The sequence below is a fragment of the Ambystoma mexicanum genome, chromosome 4q (assembly GCF_040938575.1).
Source record: "Ambystoma mexicanum isolate Mex_15411 chromosome 4q, UKY_AmexF1_1, whole genome shotgun sequence".
In the NCBI taxonomy this organism is placed as follows: domain Eukaryota; kingdom Metazoa; phylum Chordata; class Amphibia; order Caudata; family Ambystomatidae; genus Ambystoma; species Ambystoma mexicanum.
This window is the reverse complement of record NC_090928.1, coordinates 584,353,179-584,376,980: the sequence shown is the minus strand read 5'-3', so window position 1 is coordinate 584,376,980 and position 23,802 is coordinate 584,353,179. Positions and strand designations below refer to the sequence as shown.

Genomic DNA, 23,802 nt, shown 5'->3' with positions numbered 1-23,802 from the left:
TGCCACCACTGACCTAAGACGGCCACCGAGTGCTGTGCCCGTTTCCCTCACACTGAGTTCCTTCCAGCACTGGCTTGAGGACAGAGGCTACAGAGTGCTGCGCCCGTCTCCTTCCTCCACACTGTGAGCTCCTTCCAGCACTGGTTTGAGGACAGAGGCCACAGATGGACCCACTGCCACAGCCTTCACTGCCATCCCGCCTGCTGTGCACACCAATACCATTGAGTGCTGTGCCACTGTCTGCTGTGCCCGTCTCCTTCCACCGCACTGTGAACTACTACCAACACTGCCACTTTCAGGACTGCGCACATCATCCTGGTTTGCACCTACCTTCCCGTCCCACCTGCTGAACTTGCCTCCACCAGTGAACCTCCATCAGGTGCAGCCCCCCTCCTGCCTCCACCATCTACCCGCTGCCAGTAGCAGCTCCTCCCCCCATCACCCTGCTGCCCTGGCCCACCTGAAGTCCCTGCCTCCACCGTCTTCCCACCGCCAGGAGCAGCCCCCCCATCACCCTGCCGCCCTGACCCACCTGCCGTGCCTGCCTCCACCTCCAATCCACCGTCAGGTGCTGCACCCCCTTCCAACATCTCGCAGCCCCGGCCCACTGCCCACTCCCAGAGGAGTTATGTAGTGCTGCATAAACACCGCACTGAACGAGGCACTGCACCCGCTAATGCCTCCTTTGCCAGCTGACTCCGCCTAACATCACCCCCCACTCCAACATCCATCTGGAGCCTCACCCACCATCAGGACCAACCTCATCTGACTCATCGCCCAACATCCAACTTCCATTAGGTCACTGCCGAGGTCCCCCCTGACATCAAACCTTCTGCGCCGGACATCAACCCCACAGCCACCTCACTCCGGAGCTCACCCCGGATATCAACCCCGCAGCCACCTCATGCCGGTGTTCACCCCAGACACCCACTCCTACTGTGGGCACCCCACTGTTTGGCCACCTGCACTTACTCTCTCTCCCCCTTCATGTCATGCCCTCTATCTTCCTTTCCATCCGACGGCCTCCCTCCATCTCCCTCCCCCTCTTCATTCACCTTCCACTCTCCCTCCCGCCATTTTTACCCCCCCTCTCCTGCCCACCCCCTCTCCCTCGCATCATCCCTTCTCGTTCTAACCTCATCCACCTCCCCACTGCCAATCCCTCCATTATCATCAACATCGCCCTCTGGAATGCCCGATCCATCTGCAACAAAGCCACTGCGGCCCTTGATCTGTTCTTAAGACTCAACCTCCACTTCCTTTGCTTCACAGAGACTTGGATTCCCCCCTTCAATTCCACTGTTCCTGCATCTCTCTCCACCCCCTCTTCCTCCTTCTTGCATGTCCCACGCGCCTCAGGTCGCGGAGGCGGCGGTCTCATTTTTCACCCTAAATGTCTCTTCCTACCTTCTCCTCCTTTAAATATCTTTTCAAATCCTTCACTTACCCTCATGCAATATCATTCTTAATCATCTACAGACCTTCTGGCCCCCTCTCTTCCTTCTACGAAGACCTAGACCACCTTCTCTCTCTCTCTCTCTCTCTCTCTCTCTCTCTCTCTCATTTCTCCCTCCCCTACCCCTCTCTCTGTCCTCTGCGATTTTAACCTCCCTCTCTCCACTTCATCTCATCCTTCCCCTCTTCTCTCCTTACTTGACTCCTACCTCCTCTCTCCTCTTCCCACCCCCCCACCCACTCCTCTGGCTCCACTCTCGATCTCATCTTTCTCTCATCTCACTCTTCCTCCCCCGTCTCGTCCCTCCCCAACTATCTCTCCGACCACACCTTACTTTCCTTCTCCCTTACCGCTCCCCCTCCTCATTGTCCCCTTCTCACTCACATTCCTCCTTCTCTCGTTGTGATCTCTGCAACTTTAACCCTTCTCTCTTCCTTGACACCTGTTCTTCCTCCCTCCCCCCCTCTCCCCGACTTCTCATCCCTCCCGCCTAATGACGCCCTCTCCTCACTCTCTTCCTCCATCTCCTCCAGCCTTGACCTGCTCTATCCTCTTACTCCCTTCTCACAAAACTTCCCAACATTGGCTCTCCTCTCACCGTCTGTCCATCCGTCGCCTCCTCCGTCGCCTCGAACGACGCTGGCTCAAATCCCCCTCTGTCAAACCAATCCTCTTACTTCTCATATCACTCTCTCTACGACTCCTGCCTCTCATCTGCCAAGCGCTCCTACTACTCTAAACTTCTACACTCACAAGCTTGTCACCCCCGCCATATCTTCCAAACCTTCTCTCGCCTTATTTCCCCTCCCACTCCTGATCCTTCCACAAACTCTCTCCTCTCTCCCTCTGATTTCGCCACCTTTTTCTCATCCAAGATTCTCTCTTCGACAAAACATCCTCTCATCTCCTTTCTCCCCTCCTCCCCACCGATTCATCTTCCACCTCTGCTACCATGTCCACCTTCTCTCCTATCACCCCCGCCTGTGTCTCCTGTCCAAAACTCACCCTACTGCTGCCCCCTCTGATCCCATCCCCACCTCCCTCATCCCCAGAGTCTACTCCCTCCTCATCCCCTACCTTACCACTTTCTTTAACAATTGTCTTTCCTCTGCTACCTTTCATTCAGCTTTCAAACATGCCACCATCATCCTTGTCCTGAAGAAACCTTCTGCTAGCCCTCTTCTTACCTCCAACTTCAGACCAATCTCTTCTCCCCGTCATCTCAAAGCGCCTTGAACGCTTAACCTACTCTCAACTCTCTGCTTTCATCTCCTCTCAATCCCTCCTCCCCTCCTCTCATTCTGGTTTCCGCCCTAAACACTCGACTGAGACTGCTCTCACATATGTACTCAACTCTCTCCTCACTGCTCGCCATGCCAAGCAATTCTCATCCTCCTTGACCTCTCCGCAGCCTTTGACACTGTAGATCACCCCTTACTTCTCAGCACTCTGTCCTCCCTTGGTTTCAAAGGCTCTGTCCTCTCCTGTCTCTCTTCTTACCTCTCCAACCGATCCTTTACTGTCTCCTGGGGCTGCAGCACCTCCTCCAACTTCCCCCTGAACTATGGCGTCCCCCAAGGATCTGTACTTGGACCTTCCTCTTTTCTCCCTATACCTCCCTTCTCGATCGCGCCATCTCTTCTTTCGGCATCTCCAACCACTTCTACATGGACGATACCCAACTCCTCCTTCACCCCCGACCTCCACCACACACACTCTTCCTGCCTCACGGCCATAAAAACTGGATGTAATCCCACTTTCTTTCCCTCAATGCTGACAAGACTGAAGTGCTCTTCTTCCCTCCCAACACTCTCTCACCTTCCCTTCCCCTCCTTTCTTTCACTTCCCCCCTTCCAATCTCCCCATCTCGACCCATGCCCGCAACCTTGGCCTCCACTTTGACTCCTCTCCTTCTCCACCCACATCTCTCTAACCTCTCACAACTTTCGGCACCACCTCTTCAACATCCGCAAGATCCAACCCCCCCTCAACGTTCACGCTTCTAAACTCCTTATCTCCTCCCTTATTTTCTCCCGTCTCTTCTACTGCTCCTCTCTTCTCTTTGGCCTCCCCATCTCCCACCTGTCTCCTCTAAAATCCATCTACCACTCCTCCATCCGTACTCTATGTCTCTTCGGCCCTCAAGACTATATCTACCTCACTCTCCCAACTTGGCTGGCTCCCTTTGCTCTCACAATTAAAATTCCAATTCCTCTGCCTCGTCTACAAATCTCTTCATGACCTTTCCCCCTCCTATCTTTCCTCCCTCCTCTCATTCTACTCACCCTCCCGCTCTCTCCGCTCAGCTGACCTATACCTTCTCACTGTACCCCCTGCACCTTGTGCCTCCTCACTCATCAGCTCCTTTCAACTCTTGGCCCCCCTCCACAGGAACTCCCTACGTCTCCCTATCAGCTCCACAACCACCTATTCATCTTTCAGCTCCTCCCCGAAAGCCCTTCTCCACGCTCCCCCCCCCCCGACTCTCCTTCCCTACCTCTTCCCCCCAAAACCCCTCCACCTTCAACCCCCTCACTTCCCCTCCTCCCGATCCCTTACATTGGATGCTTTAACCACCCGTGCGTGTAAAGACTACCCGGGAACACCCCCCCTCTCCTTTTGAGTAAATTGTTCCATGTACTGTACCACTCATTTGTTTCAAGTTTGTAAATATGCTCCTTTCTTTTCTATTGTTATTATACTGTAAAGCGCTTTGGTGTAAAGCGCTATATAAACTCAAACATAAACATTGAGTAATGGTGAGGATGATCTGAGGATGATCCAACTGGACAAGGTCTGTTTGGTAACAGCCTGGCCCAATCGGTGACCAGCATACCCCATAGAGTTGATCGTCCACTCTGACCCTGGACATCCTAGAAATATAAAAGCTGAGAGCTCTCCTAGGATCCAACCTATGGAGTCGCTCCTCTTCCTTACCAGGATGAGGAGGAGGATAGAAAGACGAAGAACCACTTTGACTCAAATGAAATTCAGACACTACCTTAGGTAGAAAGGAAGGACGTACCCTCAGTACAACCCTATCCTTGTGGAACATAGTAAAGGGCAGCTTAAAGTGCCTGCAATTCACTCACTCTACGAGCGGATGTAAACGCAACCAAGAACACTAGCTCGAAGAAAGAAGACAGCCTCAAAGGACAAGCGTGAAAAGGTTCAAATGGAGCACCCATCAGGAATTTCAAGATCAAATTCAGATCCCAAACCGGCACCTGGAACGGGGACGGCGGGAACACATTAGTGTGCCCTTTAAGAAATTGGGAAATCAAAGGAATCTTAAAATAAGAACATTCTTCAGACGAGCGCTTGAAGATGGACAGTGCTGCCAGGTAACGTTTAATGGTACCTACTTGAAGACCAGTTTGCGCCAAACAAAGCAAGAAAGATAGTACCATGGGAATGGAACACTGAAAAGGATCAACATTTTGTCCTCTGCACCAGTCGCAAAACTTATGCCAATGGTACAGGGATTTGGTTGCTGGCCGAAAGCAACACCTCTATCACGTCATCCGGGAGGTCCCAATCCTTATACCTCAACCTTTCAGAAACCAAGCGTGAAGGTTCAGAGTCTTGACCTCTGGATGGAGAACCCGACTCCGCCCCCTGCACCCCCAAGAGCAGATGCTCTCAGTAGGGAAGACGGCGTGGAGGGCAGATGGACATTTCTAGAAGGTCCGGGTACCACGCTCTCCTGGCCCAATCCAGAGCAATGAGGATCATGTGGGATCCGAACCTCTGCAACCTCCTTAGCATCTCAGGAATGACGGGGACCGGAGGAAACACATACAGAAGTGGGAATGACCAATCCACTACGTAGGCGTCTCCTAAGGCTCCTCTCAGAGGAAATTCACTTGAGCAGAATCACTCGTACTTCTGGTTGCCACAGGTCACGAAGAGATCCACATGTGGGTTTCCCCAAAGGGCGAAGATCTCCAGAAGGACTTCCTGAGCCAACTCCCACTCGTGAGACTGTGCTCTGAGCGTCCGCCGCATTTTCCTCTCCGGCCAGATAAACTGCCGAAAGTGATATTCCCTACTGGATTGCCCAGAACCAGAGCTGCATCGCCTCTCTGCATAACGGGAGTGACCATACCCCACCTTTTTTGTTGAGGTAATGCATGGCTACTGTGTTGTACGTCATGATCAGGACACACTCCCCCCGCACAGACGGTAGAAAAGCCTTCAGGGCCAGCCTGATGGCCCCTAGCTCTAAAAGGTTGATGTGCAGTTTGGACTCCGACGGAGACCAACGACCGCTGGTGGTCAAATCTTCAGCATGAGCTCCCCATCCTGTGAAGGAAGCTTCCGTCACTACTGTCACCTCCGGCCACGGTTGCCAAAACGGCTCCCCCTTCATCAGGTTCCCCTCGTTGGCCCACCACAGAAGATCCTGTGAGACCGAGAGTGGAATCTGAATGGGATCCGACATCTTGCCTGAGAATTGTGACCACTGCATCTTGCGGACCCAGTGCAGGGATCTCATCCTCAGTCTGGCCTCTGGCACCAGAAAAATGCAGGATGCCATGAGGCCGAGCAACCTTAAGAATTTGAAAGCCGGGAGACGCTGGGCATGTTGAAACTTGTCTACCATCTGCCCAATGTGATGAGCCCTCACCTGTGAGCACTTCCCCAAGGACGTGTCCAACAAAGCCCCGATGTACTGGAGCTGTTGGGAAGGTGTCAGATGTGACTTCTTGAAATTGAGGGAGAAGCCCAGCTTGTGGAGGGAGCGGCAGGTGAGACGGAGATGATCCATTGCTTGCTCGGGAGAACACGCACAGATCAGTCATCCAGGTAGGGGTAGACGTGAATCCCCCCTCACCTGAGATGTGCTGCCACCAACACCATTAGCTTGGTGGAGACTCGGGCGGAGGTCAACCCGAATGGCAGGACCCGAAACTGAAAGTGCGAGTTGCCAGACGGAAACCTCAGGTACTCTGTGCTTTGGATGAGTCGGCACATGAAAGTAAGCATCCTGTAGGTCCAGAGACACCAACCAATCCTGAAGTCGAAGGGCCTAGAGGACCTGAGAAAGAGTGACTATCTTGAACTTGTCCTTCCTGAGAAGTTTGTTCAACCAACGCAAGTCCAAGATGGGTCCCAATCCCGCGTCTTTCTTTGGAATCAAAAAATATGAGGAATACCATCCCTTGTTCCTTTCCGCTACAGGCACCAGTTCTATAGTTCCTTTCTCGAGCAAGGTCAATATTTCCTGCAAAAGGAGCAGATCTGGAAGCTTTAAAGAGAGATTCCCCAGTGGATTGTTCTTGAGGCCGCTTTAGGAAGGGAAGGCAGTGGCTGTTGGCTATTTATCCAGAACCCATGCATCCAAAGTAATAGCTCACCATTCTTCGAGATGCTGAGACAGTCTGCCCCCAACCAGCGAACAATGGAACCTGGCCTCATTTTTTTGGTGCGGCTGCGGCAGCGCCTGAAGGCAAAGAGGCAGCTGCCTGAGCGGCTTTGGCACCCCTATTTCCCCGACCACCACGGGTACTTTTATGCTGACCCCTTTGACTGGCAGCTCCTCTCGTCCCACAGAAAACACCTTGCGTGCCCAACCATCAAAGTGTTTGTCGTCCCTATCAGGAGGGATGGTAGGGTACGCCACCTGCCTCGAGGTGGCCGTAGCCGCCTGAACCACCAAACTCTCGGGAGTGGGGTGAGATGAAAGGTAGCTGGGGTCGCTACCGGAAGGGCAGTATTTTTTAGTTGACAATTTGTTAACTGCCGGAAGAGATTCTGGTGTCTGCCAAGCAGCCACCACCCTTTTCTGCAACGTCAAATGAAAAGCTAACACCAGGTCAGAGGACAGACCTTGATACAAAATATCTGTCAACTCATCCTGGACAAAAGCTTCTGGAGGACTAAACCAACCAAGATACTCAGTGACCCTAGCCATCAGTCTCCTGTAGGATGACTCAGCATGAGCCCCAGGCTCAGGTCTGCCAATCTCCACCTCAGGAGAAGTGTCCAAGCCATTGGCAACATGAAGAGATTTCTGCAACTCCTCCAACTGACTGTCCCCGGAAAAGACAGGACCCACATCAGGCTCAAATTCTAAATCGGACTCAGATGCCCTCCAGAAGGAGGAAAAACTCCTGCCTCGGGACAGAAGAGGGTCTGGAATCCATAACCAGCCTGGCAGACTTGGAAGTAGCCTTCCTTGGAGGATCCACAGTACCAGGGAACTCCATCGGCAAATTCCGGCCAAGAGGCCCCAAAGGCGTCGAGGGCGCCAGCGGCTTTGGCGTCAACAACGTCGAAGGCTGGTGTGAAGGCAAAGCTTCTACATCTCTATCCGACAGACACAGCACCGGAGTCGACAGCGACCTCAAGCCCTTATCAGATTTCTGCGGTCTCGCTGGGGACGAGGACCGAGACCTGGAAGCACGTCTCTTGCGTTCCGCCCGAACCTTGTCCGAACGGGACCTCGAACGTTCCCGATGAGAATCGCACCGAGGAGCAGAGCCCGAAGGCGCATGCGCCTCGGACCATGACCGTTCCCTGCCGGCTTCTTCCGAAGGCACGGACGGAACTGTGCCCTGGGATTGGAAAATCACCAGCATCTGTTCCCTGAAGGCTGCCCATTCCTCCGGAGTCGGGACTTAGTAGGACAAGACCCTTTCCTTGCTGTGCCATCGTCAAAGGAGGACGGGGAAGGTGACTGATGACGGCGCTTCCTGGAATGCCGAGACGAGGGGGACGAATGGTGGTAACCACTCTGAGACCGAGATCCCCGGGACTCCTTCCGACGCGGAGAGTCACCACTCGAATCGTCGGTGGACATCCCCTTAATAGTTTTACGGAACTTACTGGGTTTAGAACCCCTACCTACCCTAACTTCCCCTTACGCTCCCGCAAGGCCTTAGCAGTCAACGACTGGCATTTGGAACAGTCGGCAGTGTCATGACTCTCGCCCAGGCACCACAAACAAATGCGATGCGGGTCTGTAATCGACATCTTAGATTTGCAGCCCCGGCAAGTCTTAAAGCCAGACAGCGGAGCCGGACGGTTCGAAGACGACGCCATATTCACGAGGAATACACGAGGTGCGCCGAGTCTCTGAAGCAAAAACGTTTGCGGGAAAAACGAAACTGAGGCTACGGGCGCCGTGTGTCCTATTTTAACATCCAGTGACGTCGCCCTCAACGGAGGCCTTTGAGGGACATTAACCTGACGCCATCAACGCAGGACGCCCTCTGCCGAAAAAGTTTCTGAAGTACACAGATGTCGACATTACATGTCAAAGATGTGGAATACGTTGGAGGACAAAATCCATTCCAAAAGGGTGTTTTCAACGTAAACAGACGCAAGGAATAACAGTGCAAGGGCTCAAAGGGAGCTGAAATCAGAAAGTTGAGAACCAGGTTCAAATCCCAATCCGGGACAACACAAGTAACAGGTGGAAACATATTCACAAGGCCCTTCAGTAATTGGGTCATAAATGGGATCGTGCAAAAAGAACCTTGATCCGGAGACCTCTTGAACACAGACAAAGCCGCCAAGTATCCTTTGACTGTGGTGATCTGAAGGCCTGTAGAGGCCAGTAACAGACGGAACTCCATCACTGTTGTGGTAGGGCAAGAGATAGGGTCAACCTTGTATTCGCTGTACCATGCCTCACATCTTCTCCAGCTGCACGTGTACAGAGCTGATCTGCGTGCAGCCAGCAACACCTTAAGCACTTCCTCAGAGGTCCCAGTCATCATGTCTCATCCTCTCATGAGCCACGCATGTAGGTTGAGGGATTCTGGAGATCCGTGCGGCGAGGCAACCTGCGAGGTGGGCAGGTGGTCAAATCCAGAAGCTCCGAGTACCATATTGTTCTTGCCCAATCCGGGCCGATCAAGATCAGGGTTTCTCAAAACCTCCTCAACCTCCTGAGAACCCTTGGAATGATGGGAATCAGGGGGAAGGCATAGTGAAAAAGGAAGATCCAATCCACCAGAAACACGCCCCAAGAGCATTGTTCGCTGGGAATTCCCTCAACCAGAACTGTATGCACTTCCTGTTGGACTCTGTGGCAAACAGATCCACTGTTGGTGTACCCCAGAGAGAGAGACCACCTCCTCTAGGACTTCCTTGCACACTTCCCACCCGTTGCTCTGCCTTCTCAGAGGATCCGCCAAGCTGTTCTCTGTGCCCACCAGATGGACTGCCAAGACCGAAATCTGGTACTCCAACAGCCAGAACCAAAGCTGCATCGCCTTTCTGCAGAGGAGACGTCCTTCAGGGTTCCGAGGTACTGGTACAACTGACCTTGTAGGAGTCATTGCAGCGATCGCATTTGCAGCCTGGCCTCTGTCACCAGAACAATACAGGAGACCATGAGAGCTAAGTGGCAGAGGAAGGAAGTCGCTGGTAAGGTGACCTTGTTCTGGAACAGACGCACCATCTGCTCAATGCAGACTACTCTCTCCTCAGGCGGAAAAGCCTTCCCTGCCCGAGTGTCCAGGACTTCAGATTAATTGGATTCTCCAAACTGGTATCGTATGGGACTTCTCAAGTTCAGGGAGAAGCCCAGCCTGTGTAGTTGTGAACATGTGTCCCCTCGGTGCGACAAGACCTGCTCGCCGACCTCCCTCAGATATACCAGTCATCCAAGTACGGGAATACAGGGACCACGCATCTCCTGAGGTGATCCGCGACTACCGCCATGAGCTTGGTGAAGAACTTGGAGCGGATGTCAACCGAAAGGGAAGCACCTTGAACTGATAGTGCTTGTCCCCTATGAGGAACCTCAGGAACATCTTATGCTTTTGATCTATCGGCACATGGAAGTTACTGTCCTGAAGATCTATGGACACCAGCCAGTCCTGTAACTCAAGAGCGTGGAGAATCTCTCTCAACGTCACCATTTGGAATGGTCTTTCCTCAGGAACTTGTTCAAGGCCCTGAGGTCCAGGATGGGATGGATACCTCCCCCCTTCTTGGGTACCAGAAATACCAGCCAGATCCTCTCTGCTCGGGCAGTACCTCTTTCACGGCACCCTTAGACAACAGGGCTTGCACAGTCCTTTATGGAGCTCCTTTTCCAGCGGGTACAGAGGTGGTGGGGGTATGCTTGGAGGCTTTCTTAAGAAGAGCATACAACCACACCGCACGAGCTCCAGGGCCCAGGCATCAGAGGTAAACTCCCACCCTTGGGGCTGGGGCCAATGCTCGGACAGCCGTCCTCCAACCGATGAGTTGTTGTAGGGGACAATCAAAGTGGCTTTGAGGAAAGAGCCGCCCCACCGATACTGCCTACTGGCCCCTGGAGTCCGCCCCCCACACCACTTCCAGAGCGTGAGAAACGCCTCTGCCCTTGCCTGGCATGTGGGAACTGTGCGTTTCTGCCATAAGGGACGTAGCGCCTGTAGCCTTTGCCCCTAGAAGCAAAGCTGAAGGCAGGTTTGCCGGCTGTTGCGCAGGTAGGCTGAGCGATTTAGCAGCAAGCTTGGACTCGTTGAACTTCTCACAGGAGTCATCAGCCTTTGGGCCAAAGAGGTATTCCCCATCAAAGGACATGTCCAGCAACCTACTCTGGACATTAGGAGAAAACCCAGTGGAGCGCAGGTAGGCCTGCCTCCTGATGGCCATGGCCGACTCCATCGACCGGCCAATGCAGTACTCCACATCCAGTCCTGTTTGCAAGGACTGCCTGACCACCTCCTTCCCATCATCCACAAGCTGCATGAACCCGTCCCGTAACTCCCCTTCAGGGATGTACCGAGCTGCATATTTAACTACCTTCATAGGCCAAAAGAATATTTTGCCAAACCGCACAAAAATTGAATAGCCTTCAAGGTCATGCTCCCGGAGGAGAAGACCTTCGCAACAGCATCCTCCTTGTCTTGCCCTCCCTGTCAGGAGGCAGATTGGAGGAAGCTGCCCTGGTGAACTAACCCCTCTGGGGAAAGGTGAGAGGAAAGAAAAGACGGACCCCCTCTTGTCGGCCTGTACTTGCTGGTCGAGTTGGAATTGACTGGGGTAATAGAGCAGCGCCTTTGCCATTAGGAGGTAACTGAGTCGGCATTAGCCGGGTTTAGCGGCATGCTTCTCTCTGTGGTGGGACCCTCGTCTAAGATATCCATATGCTCATAGCCTTGGACCGGTGCATTGAAAGCATTCAGTCCCAGAGTGTGAACCACCCTCACCGCAAGTGATCCAAATTTGTCAACGGTATAAGGATATGGCCGAGTCTGTTGCAACTCAACATGCAGAGCTTTATCTAGCCCACTGCCATGAAGCAGTCCCTCTGCCAGGGCCAAGAAATCTGCCAGATCAAAGTAGTCAACTCTGCCAGCCCCTGAATATATGCGATCGACGCCCCCTTGATCATCTCCACCATCAGTGCTGAAAATCTGTGCCATGGATTCGAAAAATAATTAGACCAAAAAAGCGGCATGAACGATCCATTGCTGATGGTCAGTGTCGAGGGCTTCTCCTTTGAAGTCAAAAGAGTGACTGTCGGCATCGGCGGAACCTTGGGAGCTGATGGCACGTTAAGAAGGATTGGGCCCTGAGGATCATGGGAAGGTCCCGGCATCATAGGCGTGTGCACCACTTTCGGCACCGAGCCCAAAGGCTCTCCTGATGCTGATGGCATTGGTAACAGTGGTATCTTGGGGTCGGGTCACTGAGCGTCTTTGAAGCCGCTTGGGCCTGCCGTTTCTGGGCTCGCCCACACCCAGGGCCGCCTTGTCAAACATAGCCAGCCTTTGTGACTTAAAGTCCTCCCAATCTTGTCAATACGTCGGCCGCTGATGACTTACCCCGCTCTGACAATGACGCGAAGTCACGTTGGTGTCGGCTCCTCTATCTGTGAGAGGACGACAAAGATAAGTGGCTCCGCGAGTGGGATTTTTCTTTGCCTTACTCCAGTGCCTACTCTCTTTCTCAGGTGTGGGCCCCTCCATTTCAGCCTCTGAAGACCGGTTGACTGCGTCAGTGATTTAGACAACAGTCGGCCCAATGCGAGTTTGGCTGACCACTATCGAAGAGACTACGGGGTCATTTTGCCCCATGATACGCACTCCAAGGAGTCGTGACCCGTGCCGAGGCACCACACTCAGATGTTGTGTGAGTCCGTCACCGACATCTTGGAACTCCAGACAGAGCAGCGTTTGAACCCCGAAACCTTAAGCGCGGACATGGCAGCCCGCGGAATCAAAATCATACAAGATATAACGGAAAAACATGAAATGAAGTTGAAGACTCAAATAAATGCTATCATGCCCTAAGGGCAGCGTGCAGAAAAAGGGAGCTGAGGTACAGGGCATCGTGATGCAGCATGTATACGATGCCCGATGTCACAACTAGAGCCGACGATCGAGCACTGAGGGCCTGATCACGACTTTGGCGGTAATGCCGGCGGTGTTACCGCCGGTGGTATTAGCCCTACCGCCAAACTCCCCGGCGCTAACAGCGGTAATGTTAATCCCCATTCCCCATTGAGCCCATTTGGGAATGCCCCATTCCCCATTGGGCTCAATGGGGAATTTTCACGCTCTTACCGCCGGCGGATTTCTCGCCGCCGGTAATAGCGCAATTATCAGCGGATTTCCCCAGCCAAGAGCTGGGGCGAAATCCGCCGAAGTCCTGATTTGGCGGACCCTTAAATCCAGCATTAATAGCGCGACCGCCGGATTTAAGGGTTACCGCCAAAGTCGTGATGAGGCCCTGAGTCACGTAGATCGACAGCCAGGTGAAGGTCCGTAACGCCCCATGTAGAAGTTATTTTCCCGAGCAGCTGAGCTGGAAGAGGATATTTATCTGATGAGGAATCTACGAGAGAAAAGCAATCCACTGAAATGATTAAATCACTGCATGTGACTCCTATATGAAGCCTCAACCCTGCTTCATTACCAGCCTACTTCAAAATAGGCTTCTAATAAATACAACCGATTTCAAACACTCACATAACTATTGGTTCTTGTCCATGTAAGCCACCTCGTAGCAAATCCAACTCAAAGTAGTCATTTCATTTTTTTTTTAGCCAAATGGGAATGTAGGCTTTTTTTGTTTTCATTTGCCTTATTTCGAAATTGAGGAAACCCCAGTTAACACCCTTTTGCCTCTAGGGACCATCCACTCTACTTTACTTTACTCGTCTTTATTGTCATAAATGTGCTCTTTTTAATTTCCTATTCCTCTTAAATGTTTAACATATAAATGTTTCCATCTGATTTCTAATTTAAAGATGCTTTTTTACAAATTTTGTGAACTTTGCATTCAATGCGATGTGTGCACTTTGACAGCATAGGCCTTACATTTAATTGTGTTTTCATTGAAATGAGTGATTTCAAGTGGATGAGGTGTTAGGGAGAATTCTCCGTTTAGGCTGAATTTCCTAACCTAGTGAGTCCCCAGCAGCTTTGCTGGATTTTTTCTGGATTTTTTGGGGTTCATTTCTTTCTCCTGCCAAGAGTGAGACTCTTTTACCCTCACTCTTGGACATGATTTGAGTGTGTTTCTTTGAATCTAGATGTGTTTAATGGGCTATGGGGTCTTTTACTCCATAGGGCTTCATGTGTTTTTGTGAGGTGTGTTACACAGCACCCTCAGTGACACAGGGGTGTCATAGTGACCCCCCAGTATAGACTCCATACCCTGGGACTGACTGTCTCCCAGGGCATGTAAAGTCACCATTGACTTTACTAGTCTTAAATTCTGAACAGAACCAGTACAAACCAGCGTGGACGTACTGGCTGGGGCAATTCAATTGCCCCGGGGTCTGTTAGTCGAGGGGGCACGTCTCTGTCCCCTCTGATCGAGTTTTGGCTGGTGGCAGTGGATACTACTTTTTATATTCAACCGCAAATATTTTCCTATGGGATTTCCCATTGTTTTAGGCTACTACCTTTATTTAATTATTTACGGTAGCCTCGAACATACCGCCGGTTTATTTAATTAATATTAATTCTCTGGTTGGTATTTTTTGCCAAAACTTGATTCCAAAATGGCATTTGTGTTCTCTTCTGTGACTCCAACCCAAGTCGAGCCCTTTGTTCCACTTTTTGACGGGCTTCTCCACACAAGCCCTCCAAAGTGGTGCCACTCTGTCTGGGGTACTTAGGAGGGGTGGAGGGGAATTTAGGCACCCAGGACTGAGTTGCCTAGGCAACTCAAGTCGCACTCCGTCCTGACTGGCCCAAGTGGTGAGCCGCCCGGCTCACCACTTAAGCATGTTTGAGTGACAGCTAGGCTGAGTGAATGGGGGTTTTCTGCATAAAAGCAGGGCTTTGTGGACTGGAACTTCAGAAGTCGCCACAGGACCTAAGAATCCGACAAGGGAGAAGCTGAGCCGACCTGCCACGACACCACCACCGGTGGAGCCCTGCTGGACCGTCTCACCACTTTTCCCAACGACAGAGGAGATCTCCCGCCGGAGAGTCTTCTTCCTTTGACTGGTGGGGATAACCAGTTTCACCGTCTTTTCGCCTTCCCGACGTACCTCGTGGCTGCCTTGCCTGTGCCAAGCACCCCGGCAACCGGGATACCACATTTTACCACGACCGCGAAACAAAGGTAACACCTTTAACCGGAAAACTCTGCGGCTGGTTTCTTCCCTGGTAGTGCAACGACCTTCATCTTTCCTCCAAGTCGAGATCTTCTCTTCCCCTGGACGAAAAACGTGACTTGCACCCACTGCCAGGAACAACTGCCACCGCTGGAGGATCCTTCCCACTTAAGGTACTGTGTCCCGCCTGGCTTCCCTTGCTACTGACTGTACGGGGTAGATTTAGCCCCCGGCTTTCGAACCTGGGTTAGCCTGGGACACCCTGGCTAAACCTTTCCTAAGCCTCTCTAAACTCTTTTTGAACCCTCTGCAAGACTTTCTAAGCCTAGTGTAACTGTGTGATCTTGGGCGCATTTGTGCTCTGCTCTCTCTAAGAGTGGGCCCAGCCTTTGGACTTTGGCTCACCAGTGACTTTTGCTCTTCTGCCTTGCTAACAGTGTTCCTGAATCTTAGAGTGGTGTACCTTTCCATATTCTGTCTTTTTCCCTCCCTTTCTCACAAACTTATTGGAGTGCCATCTAGTTAAGCGCTCACCTCTGTATGAAAATAAGTGGTGTTTTACAGTGACTTATCTGATAAGGAAAAAGGGGTGTATATATTATAATAGTAACAGTGTTTAGAATATTTTACAATAAGAGTGCTGGAGTGTTTCAAACCGTGTGTTTTTAAATAAATAATTATATACTTTGATACCAAAGCTCTGGTCAGTGTTTGCTTGTATTATTGTACCCGAGTGCCTATTGTGTATACTTTGCATACTGCCTAACTCTTCTTGAGGAAAGTCTGATTGCTCAGCCACAGCTACCAGGTAAATCTGGGTGGTACAGACTGCTACCAAGTGGGTTTACTGCCAACACCTGTAGTCCTAAATCTTTTGCAGTGGTCCCTAAGGGAACTGCACAGGTTTCTGCCTAACATGAGGAAGTGCGAAAATATTTTCTTGTCCTGTATTTAAAAACAGGAAAAGGGGGGGCGTGGCTTGGAGCGCCATAGATGTGGTCGTTCCTCTAAAGCCGCCCGTGGGTTGCCCGCCGCCGTAAAAATTATGCGGTTCCCATGAGGCAATCAGGCCACCGACACCAGCCAAGGTGATCGGAACCATTGGAGCACAGCTGTGCCAAAGATGAAAGGCTAACGCAGGAGCGTTGTGCCCGAATTTGGCACCCGAAGTCCTGCACCCAGCACCGTCCGGGAAAAGCAAGATGGCGGGCGCGACAGATCCCAGGAGAGTGAGGCGGACTTCGCCGAGACACACATGCTGGAGGATTCAGAGGAGGGAAGCATCCTCCACCTCATGAACAGCTCCGGACCCAGCAACAGAGGGCGGCCCAGAACAAGGAAGAGGCAGGCCGAACCCTAAACCGGAGGACTAGCCCCGGCTTCCGAATGCAATATCCAGCAGCTGCAGCCGCGGTGAAACAGCCAGGGTTCTCCCGCGCTCGAAACGCCGACTGGAGCGGGCAGCGTGGTGAGGAAGGCCCCCCTTCCCCCAAACTGACCCGGACCCCAGAAGAAGCACCGCAAGGTCATCTGAGTCGGAGCGCTGGCCAGGAATCCCATACATCCAGTGAACAGCTGGGACAAACGACGCAGGTAGGGGTCTCCCCCGCAGCCCGCTCCGAGGAAGGCGCAAGAGCAGCTCCCAGCTCCTAGCAGCAACCTCAGTCACACGGGAGGGCTGTGCTGGGACTGCGGCCAGGAATCCCCCTACAAGTGGAACAGCACGGGGAACGAGGTCCCCCGCCTGCTCCCAGCACGAAAGCGGGCATTGGCCCCGGAGGAACCGGACAGCGGAGGCAGCCCCAGCAAGGGGACAGCAGAGTGCCCCTCCAGGCCAGACCTGCCCCATTGCCAAGGAGTACCAGCATCGGCCTAGGGAACCTCCCCATTACCAAGCAGTGCCATCAAACGCCCAAACACCAGCCCCATTGCCACAGACTGCCAGCAGGTATACAAGGACCTTCACCATCTCTGGAGATTGCCAGTAATACCTCAGAAACCAGCCCCACTCCCACAGTGCACCATTTCCTCAAGGACCATCCCAAGTGCACAGGATTGCTAACAATTGGCTAGAAACCGGCCTTATACCCAACAGAGGACTCCTCCTCCGGTCCACAGGCGACACTGGGGAACCACCCGAAAAACGTGCAAACACCGCTAGCACCACACTAACCCAGCACTAGGACCACTTCTCACCCCCGTGAGCTTCATGGGGCGCCCCGGCCCCCAACTGTTTGGTCCATCGCAAGACAATGGAACGGGCCTCCGGCCCTGCCCTCAACACAAAAAGAGCTCCACGGCACACAACACTGGAAGTACACAATTGACCAGCCCAGCAACAAACACAAACCTGCAGAGCCCAATTCACTGGAGAACTTGCAGTGGCTGCTCCCCCACAAGTCTTCCTCTACAACCCCAGAACCCCCCTGGGGAAACCTGGGCTTTCCCCGACGTGGCCGCCCTGCACAGCCACCATGTCTAAACAAACGAAGACAAGTAAAAGCTTGGATATAGCCACTATGTTCACAACATCAGACAAAGGTAAAAAGCAAGACCCTCCTTAACTTACCCCGCAGAAACACCAAGAAGAGAAAGAAGCCCTTGCCACCAAAGGAGACCTAATTGCCTTCATGGCTGACATCAGGACAGAATCTCGCACCTGCCTGTCAGAACTCACCACCAAAGTAGAACAGACTGACCAAAGGGTAACGGAGGTGGAGCAGAGGCTAGGAGGGATCGAGGATCGCTCACAAAACCACACAGCCACAGTCCAGCGCTCAATCAGAGCCCTACAGGAGAAATATGAGATCTTAAAGTTTAAACAAGAGGACCTCGAAAATAGGGCACACCGCAACAACCTCCGGATCCGAGGCGATCCATCCTCCGTCCCCGATAAAAATCTAGCGGAATACATAGGGAACTTCTTCCAGGCCTTGCTCCCAGAACTGGACAAATCCCAGCTTCTATTGGACCGTACCCACAGACTGCACCCACGCCGGGAGACCTCCCCCCAGATGTTATTACCAGGGTCCACTTCTTTACTACCAAAGAGGCCATTTCAGCTATTAGCCGTACTAGGGACAAACTCTCTTTTCAGGGCACCTCGCTTCAAATTTACCAAGATCTCTCAATACTCACCCTCCAGAAAAGAAGAGCACTCCGACTCCTGGCACTCTTTCTTCAAGACCAACAGGTGCGATACAGATGGCTAATCCCAACCGCCTTGAAATTCTCATACAAAGGCACTATGCGACAAATTAGTCACCTGGAGGACGCAAACAAAATCATGCATCCAACCCTCACCCAGGGAGACCCCCTCGCCGGACCCGGAGGCGGCTGAGGACCCTGAGTCACCCCCCTCCCTGAAGCCTAGGCGGTCATCATGGTCAAAGGTACAGCAGAACAATAGGAGAAGGTAGTCAGGGGCCCATAGTACACAGTACTTCGATTTATCAGTTGGCCCAGTTGGCCAAGGGTGCGTCCGCACAAACAATGTCGGCCCACCCGCTGGTTAAAGTTACGGCCTCTCTGGGGCGCGTGTTAAAACTCCAAGCGCAGGATGACACACTTTTAGCACAGACCAGAAATGGCGGTTGACCCACACTCTTTCAACCCCCCTCCCCAAACCGAACGACGGAGAGAGACTTGACGGAGAGAGACTTGGCCTCGGATCACCAAACCTTAAAACTCCTCTCCCTAAACGTTAATGGGCTGAACTCTCCCACCAAACGAAAGGCAATCCTACTAAAACTCCAGGATGAAGAGGCGGCAGTAGCTATGCTCCAGGAGACCCAACTACTAATGGCGGATGTTGGCCGGCTCTGTTCCCGGTTGTACCCACTCCAATTTTTTGCTTCAGGAGGGACTAAAAAAGGAGGCACTGCAATCCTCTTTAGGAAGGACCTAAATCCCCAGGTCCTGGAAATGAAAACATGCCCAGAAGGCCGATTCGTAGCAGTCAAATGTCTCCTGCTAGGAGATCTGTACACCTTCTTCTCGGTGTATGCCCCCAACGCTGGACAACCAAACTTTTATGACTCACTAGGCTCCTCCCTCTCACGCTTTGTAGAAGGCCAAACGATAATTGGAGGGGACTTTAACAGAGTTCCAGACCCCACAAGAGAGAACGCACCCCCCGACCCCGGGCGACTTCACCAAGGCACTGAGCCTCCTACATTTATTCAGATCCCTAGAGGTGGTGGATGCATGGCGGGTGCTGCACCCCACTGAAAATGACTACTCCTTTTACTCTTACGTCCACCGAACTTACTCAAGGATCAACCTCCTCCTGACATCCCCTCAAACTCTTGCCTTCGCCAAGGAGGTGTCCATCGGCACAAGAGCCCTATCCGACCATGCCCCAGTAATCTTGGAGATTCGGGCACAGAACCGCAAACCCAACGCTCCACGTAAATGGTCCCTGTATGACCCAATCCTCAATGACATGACAACAAGGGACACGATAGCAAATGCAATTAAAAACTTCTTCGAAGAAAATCCAACCTCAGACACCTCTACGGCGAACAACTGGGACGCCATGAAGGCAGTGATTAGAGGCATCCTGATTTCACAAGGAGCGGCCTACCACTGGAACAGGCGGCAGACCCGGATAGCTTTGGAGGAAGAACTGGGAGCGGCAGAGGAAGCCCATAAGAAAAAAGGTTGGTCCCCCAGGATACAGCGAGCCATACGCACAGCCAGGAAGAAATTGGAAGCCCACTACGCGGAACAAACTGCACTACTTATGGCTAAGGCCAAACAATCATATTACGCGAAGAACAATAAAGCAAATAAAATCCTGGTAGCCAAACTAGCCAAATTAAGACGGACTAACACGATCTCTGGCTTGCGCGACCCCCAAGGAGTCATTCAATACTAAGAACTCAAAAAACAACAACTGGCAGTGGACCACCTGACCCAGGTCATGACAGCTACCCCACGAGACCAACCGAAACAGATTGAATACCTGCAAAGTGCAGCGTTGCCCCGACTCTCCGACACGGCAAGAGAGAAACTGGAGGCACCCATCACGGAGGAAGAGGTCGAAGAAGCCATTAAGTCGCTCAAAACACGAGCCCCGGGCCCGGATGGATTCTCGGCAAGGTTCTACAAATTATTTACACCCCAACTGGTTCCCCCCTTGGTAACACTCTTCAGCTCCTTTAGGGAAACTAGGTCGGTGACCCCCTCGATGCAGGAATCGACCACCATCCTCCTGCCCAAACCAGGGAAAGATCTGCGAGACCTGACCTCCTACAGACCGATAGCATTACTGAATATAGATGTAAACCTTTACTCTAAAACCCTAGCAAATCGGCTGGGTCGCGTCCTACCGGAGATCATCCAGCCAGATCAGGCGGGTTTTATTCTACACCGAGCAGCAGGAGATGACATTCGGAGAACCTTAAACCTGGTGGACCTCACCACCCGAAACTCCCAGAAACTAGTTTTAATGGCCCTGGATGCTATCAAGGCATTCTGACAGGGTGGACTGGTCGTTTATGAAACACACTCTAGGGGCCTTTGGCTTTGGGACAGCATTCCAGACAATGGTCCTGGCCAACTACAAAGGACCGAAGACGCTCCTGAGGATTAATGGATTCAGCTCGGCCCCAATCCTTCTGTCCTGTGGAACTAGGCAGGGCTGCCTGCTGTCGCCTCTGCTTTTCGCACTCACTATGGAGCCCTTCACCCAGAGAATTAGGCGAAACAACCAGATCAAAGGCCCGCAGGTCGGCCCATCGCAACACAAAATCGCTCTATACGCCGATGATGTCCTGCTCATGATCTCGGAAGCTCGCTCGTCTTTGAAGCACGCCCTACTAGAAATAGCCAGCTACGGAGGTGTGTCCGGCTTTGCAGTAAACTTCACTAAGTCAACGGCTCTAAGCATCGGCCTCTCCCTGGAGGAACTGGAGGCACTGGCCAAGATGTGCCCAATTACGTGGAAAAAAAGGGCTATCCCCTACCTGGGGGTCTATATCCCGGCGAACCCAAAAGATACATATAAAGCTAACTTTTCCCGGTTGCTCAAAGCACTAGGAGACCTGAAACGCTGGGCGACCCAAGAGATCGCGCTAATGGGACGCATAACAGCGTGCAAGATGAACCTCCTCCTGAGGTTTGTTTACGCCTGCTCCTCCCTCCCAGTGGCAATTCCCGTGCCAGCCCTTCGAGACCTACAGAGGAAGATGCTGAAATTTATCTGGAGAGGTAAGAAGGTGAGAATCCCCCACAAGACACTACTGGGGGGGCTCCAAACTGGGAGGGCTGGGGGTCCCGGACCTACAGGCCTACAGAGCGGCGGCTCAATTAGCACAGGTCCATGCATGGCAAACAATCACAAACCGCCTTAGATAGGTAGAAATGGAGCAGTCGCAGGTGCCCCTACCCCTACGATTCCTGCCGCACATCCCACCCCCCCTCAGAACTTACTGGGGAGGACTTCTCCTAGCAACCAAAAATACCCTAAGCTCCTGGGACAGGGCACTAAAACAAAAGGGAATCCCGAGAGGTCTGAGCCCACAATCCCCGATCTTCCATAATCCAGGTTTTTTGCCCGGATCGAACCCCCGCAACTTCCAAAACTGTATCAACGGCGGCCTGGAGACCATAGACCAGCTGTATACGGGAGAGGTACCCCTCACATTTGAACAATGTAAAGAAAAGTTCCAACTCCAGGAAAGAGACAGATTCACTTATATCCAACTGCGCCACTGGTGTTCGCACCCCAAACCTTGCAGGGGGCAACGCGACCTCTCACCGCCCTGGAACTAACACTTAAGGACCCTCCGATCCGAGGCAGGGTATCTACCCTATACAGACACTTTCTGGGCGACTTCCTGCTAAGGAGGACCCGCTACATGGCCCAATGGGAGGCCGATTTGGGACACCCGATACAGGACCAGACCTGGGTGGACATCTGGAACCGAGCACATGCCTCTTCCACCTGCGTTACCAACAGGGAATGTGCATATAAAATCATGCTGCGGTGGTACTACCCGCCCCTTAGACTCCATCACATGAACCCCCAAGTGGACTACTCTTGCTGGAGAGGATGTGGCCACCCAGGTTCCTTCTTCCATATGTGGTGGACATGTCCAAAGATCCAGCGATTCTGGAAATAATGTCTAGGAACTATCGCACAAATCACCGGAACAACAATCCCGCTGGATCCGGAGCCCGTCCTGTTGGGTGTCCCGATCCCCGCAGTCTACCCATGCTCTGGGAAGAGAGCGAAACTACTGACCCAATGTCTACTAGCTGGGAAAACGGTGCTGGCCTGTTGTTGGAAATCCCCAGACGGCCCCCTCATGGCCCAGTGGTGGACAAAGCTATGGGATATTCTGATCGCGGAAAAGTTGACAGCGGCAAAAGCCAGAGTCCTCCACCGATTCCAGAACAGCTGGGCCCCGGTACTGGAATATGATCGGCAATTTCCCACTCTGACCTACACACCCATCAAGGCCCGGTGGACCCCAAGGGACCAGGAAAACCCTGAATGGGACACAGACCATGGGGTGCACAGCGGACGGCCCAGGGAGGGGTAATCCCATCTCGGGAACGGGGGGAGAAGGGGACGAGACTTGAAGGGAATGTTTGGGGATCAATGAGCCTAAGTTACTGTTAATGATATGTAATTGTCAACCTGCCTGGATTTAAAATAAACACATTTAAAAAGAAATAAATTAAAAAAAACAGGAAAAGGAAATGACAAGAACCCAAAATAAATAGAAAGACAATGAACTCTGCGTGCCTCACCTGGGAGATCTATGATCACATCACCCATAAACACTTCGACCAACATGACAAAACTGTAGATCAGTTTGGTGAATGGAATGCACAACACTTTCAGAAGTAACAGATAAGAAAATACTTACGTCTAGATCATACAGAAATTTGAAACTGGTTTCTTGGTGAGCAGCTGCCTTCACAGCCAGCGCAAGTTCAACAGCTCCTCGGCCACCAACAGACCAATGGTTACAGGGAACGGCATCAAAAGCTCCAGACTCTTTGGCAATCCTGCAGACAAGCTCAACCTCTGCACGGGTGTCACTTCTACAAAGCAAACATGGACATAATTGATGGCTATCCACAGCCAATGATAAATCTCAGAGCCTGATAACAAAACATCAACTAGCAAGTACATTTAAAGACTGGGTATTTGGGTAGTGCTTTAAAGAACAAATCATAAACCTTTGGTAATATTCTTTGATGGATAAGCCCTCCCTCTCCCACAGGTTGCTCATCTCAGAGATCCCCTCCATGAACAATTCTTGCTTCAGAAACTTTTCCAGCCACATGCAGGTGCACTGCTTTTTTGCGCTAGTGTCTTGAGCTCTAACGCCAATGACTCTGGATGTTTTGGGTGGTATATATGGAGCAAGTTGCCTCTCATGACCTCGCTCCCACCCGGTTTTATCCACACTCAAGAGGATGTGGCTTCACACAACTTCAAGAGGTGGCGAGCATTCCATACAAGGGGTTGGTTGGGAGGGTGATTGTTATAATGTGAGCTTGTGAGCCTTAGCTCTAGCTGGGTGGTGGAATGTGATGGTGCCATCCTCTGTGGAATGGGAGTGTTGTGGAGTTCTGCAAGTGACGGTTGGGCTGATCAGTTGGTGAGAGTGTGAGATGACCAGGGCATTTACAAGTTCGCCGAAACTGCAGGAAACCACGGGGATACCAGCTGGGCAATTCCTCCTACACGGGGCAATAGTGAGCAGGCTTACGAAACGGTGGCCGGAGATGGAAACCCTCGACACCGGCCACGAAGCCACCGAGAACCTACTGTGCGTGGCAGAGGGAGGCCACGAAACCGCAA

The 23,802-nt window shown here is 52.2% G+C and overlaps 1 protein-coding gene across 1 annotated transcript in view; it reads right to left on the bottom strand.

Moving 5' to 3' along the window:
- MTHFD1L (methylenetetrahydrofolate dehydrogenase (NADP+ dependent) 1 like) overlaps nt 1–23,802 on the bottom strand; it is a 2,103,853-nt gene that overhangs the window by 552,852 nt on the left and 1,527,199 nt on the right. Inside the window, exon 24 of the mRNA XM_069608130.1 lies at nt 22,859–23,036. Within this exon, the coding sequence (XP_069464231.1) occupies nt 22,859–23,036 (178 nt within the window). The remainder of the gene's footprint in view (nt 1–22,858; nt 23,037–23,802) is intronic.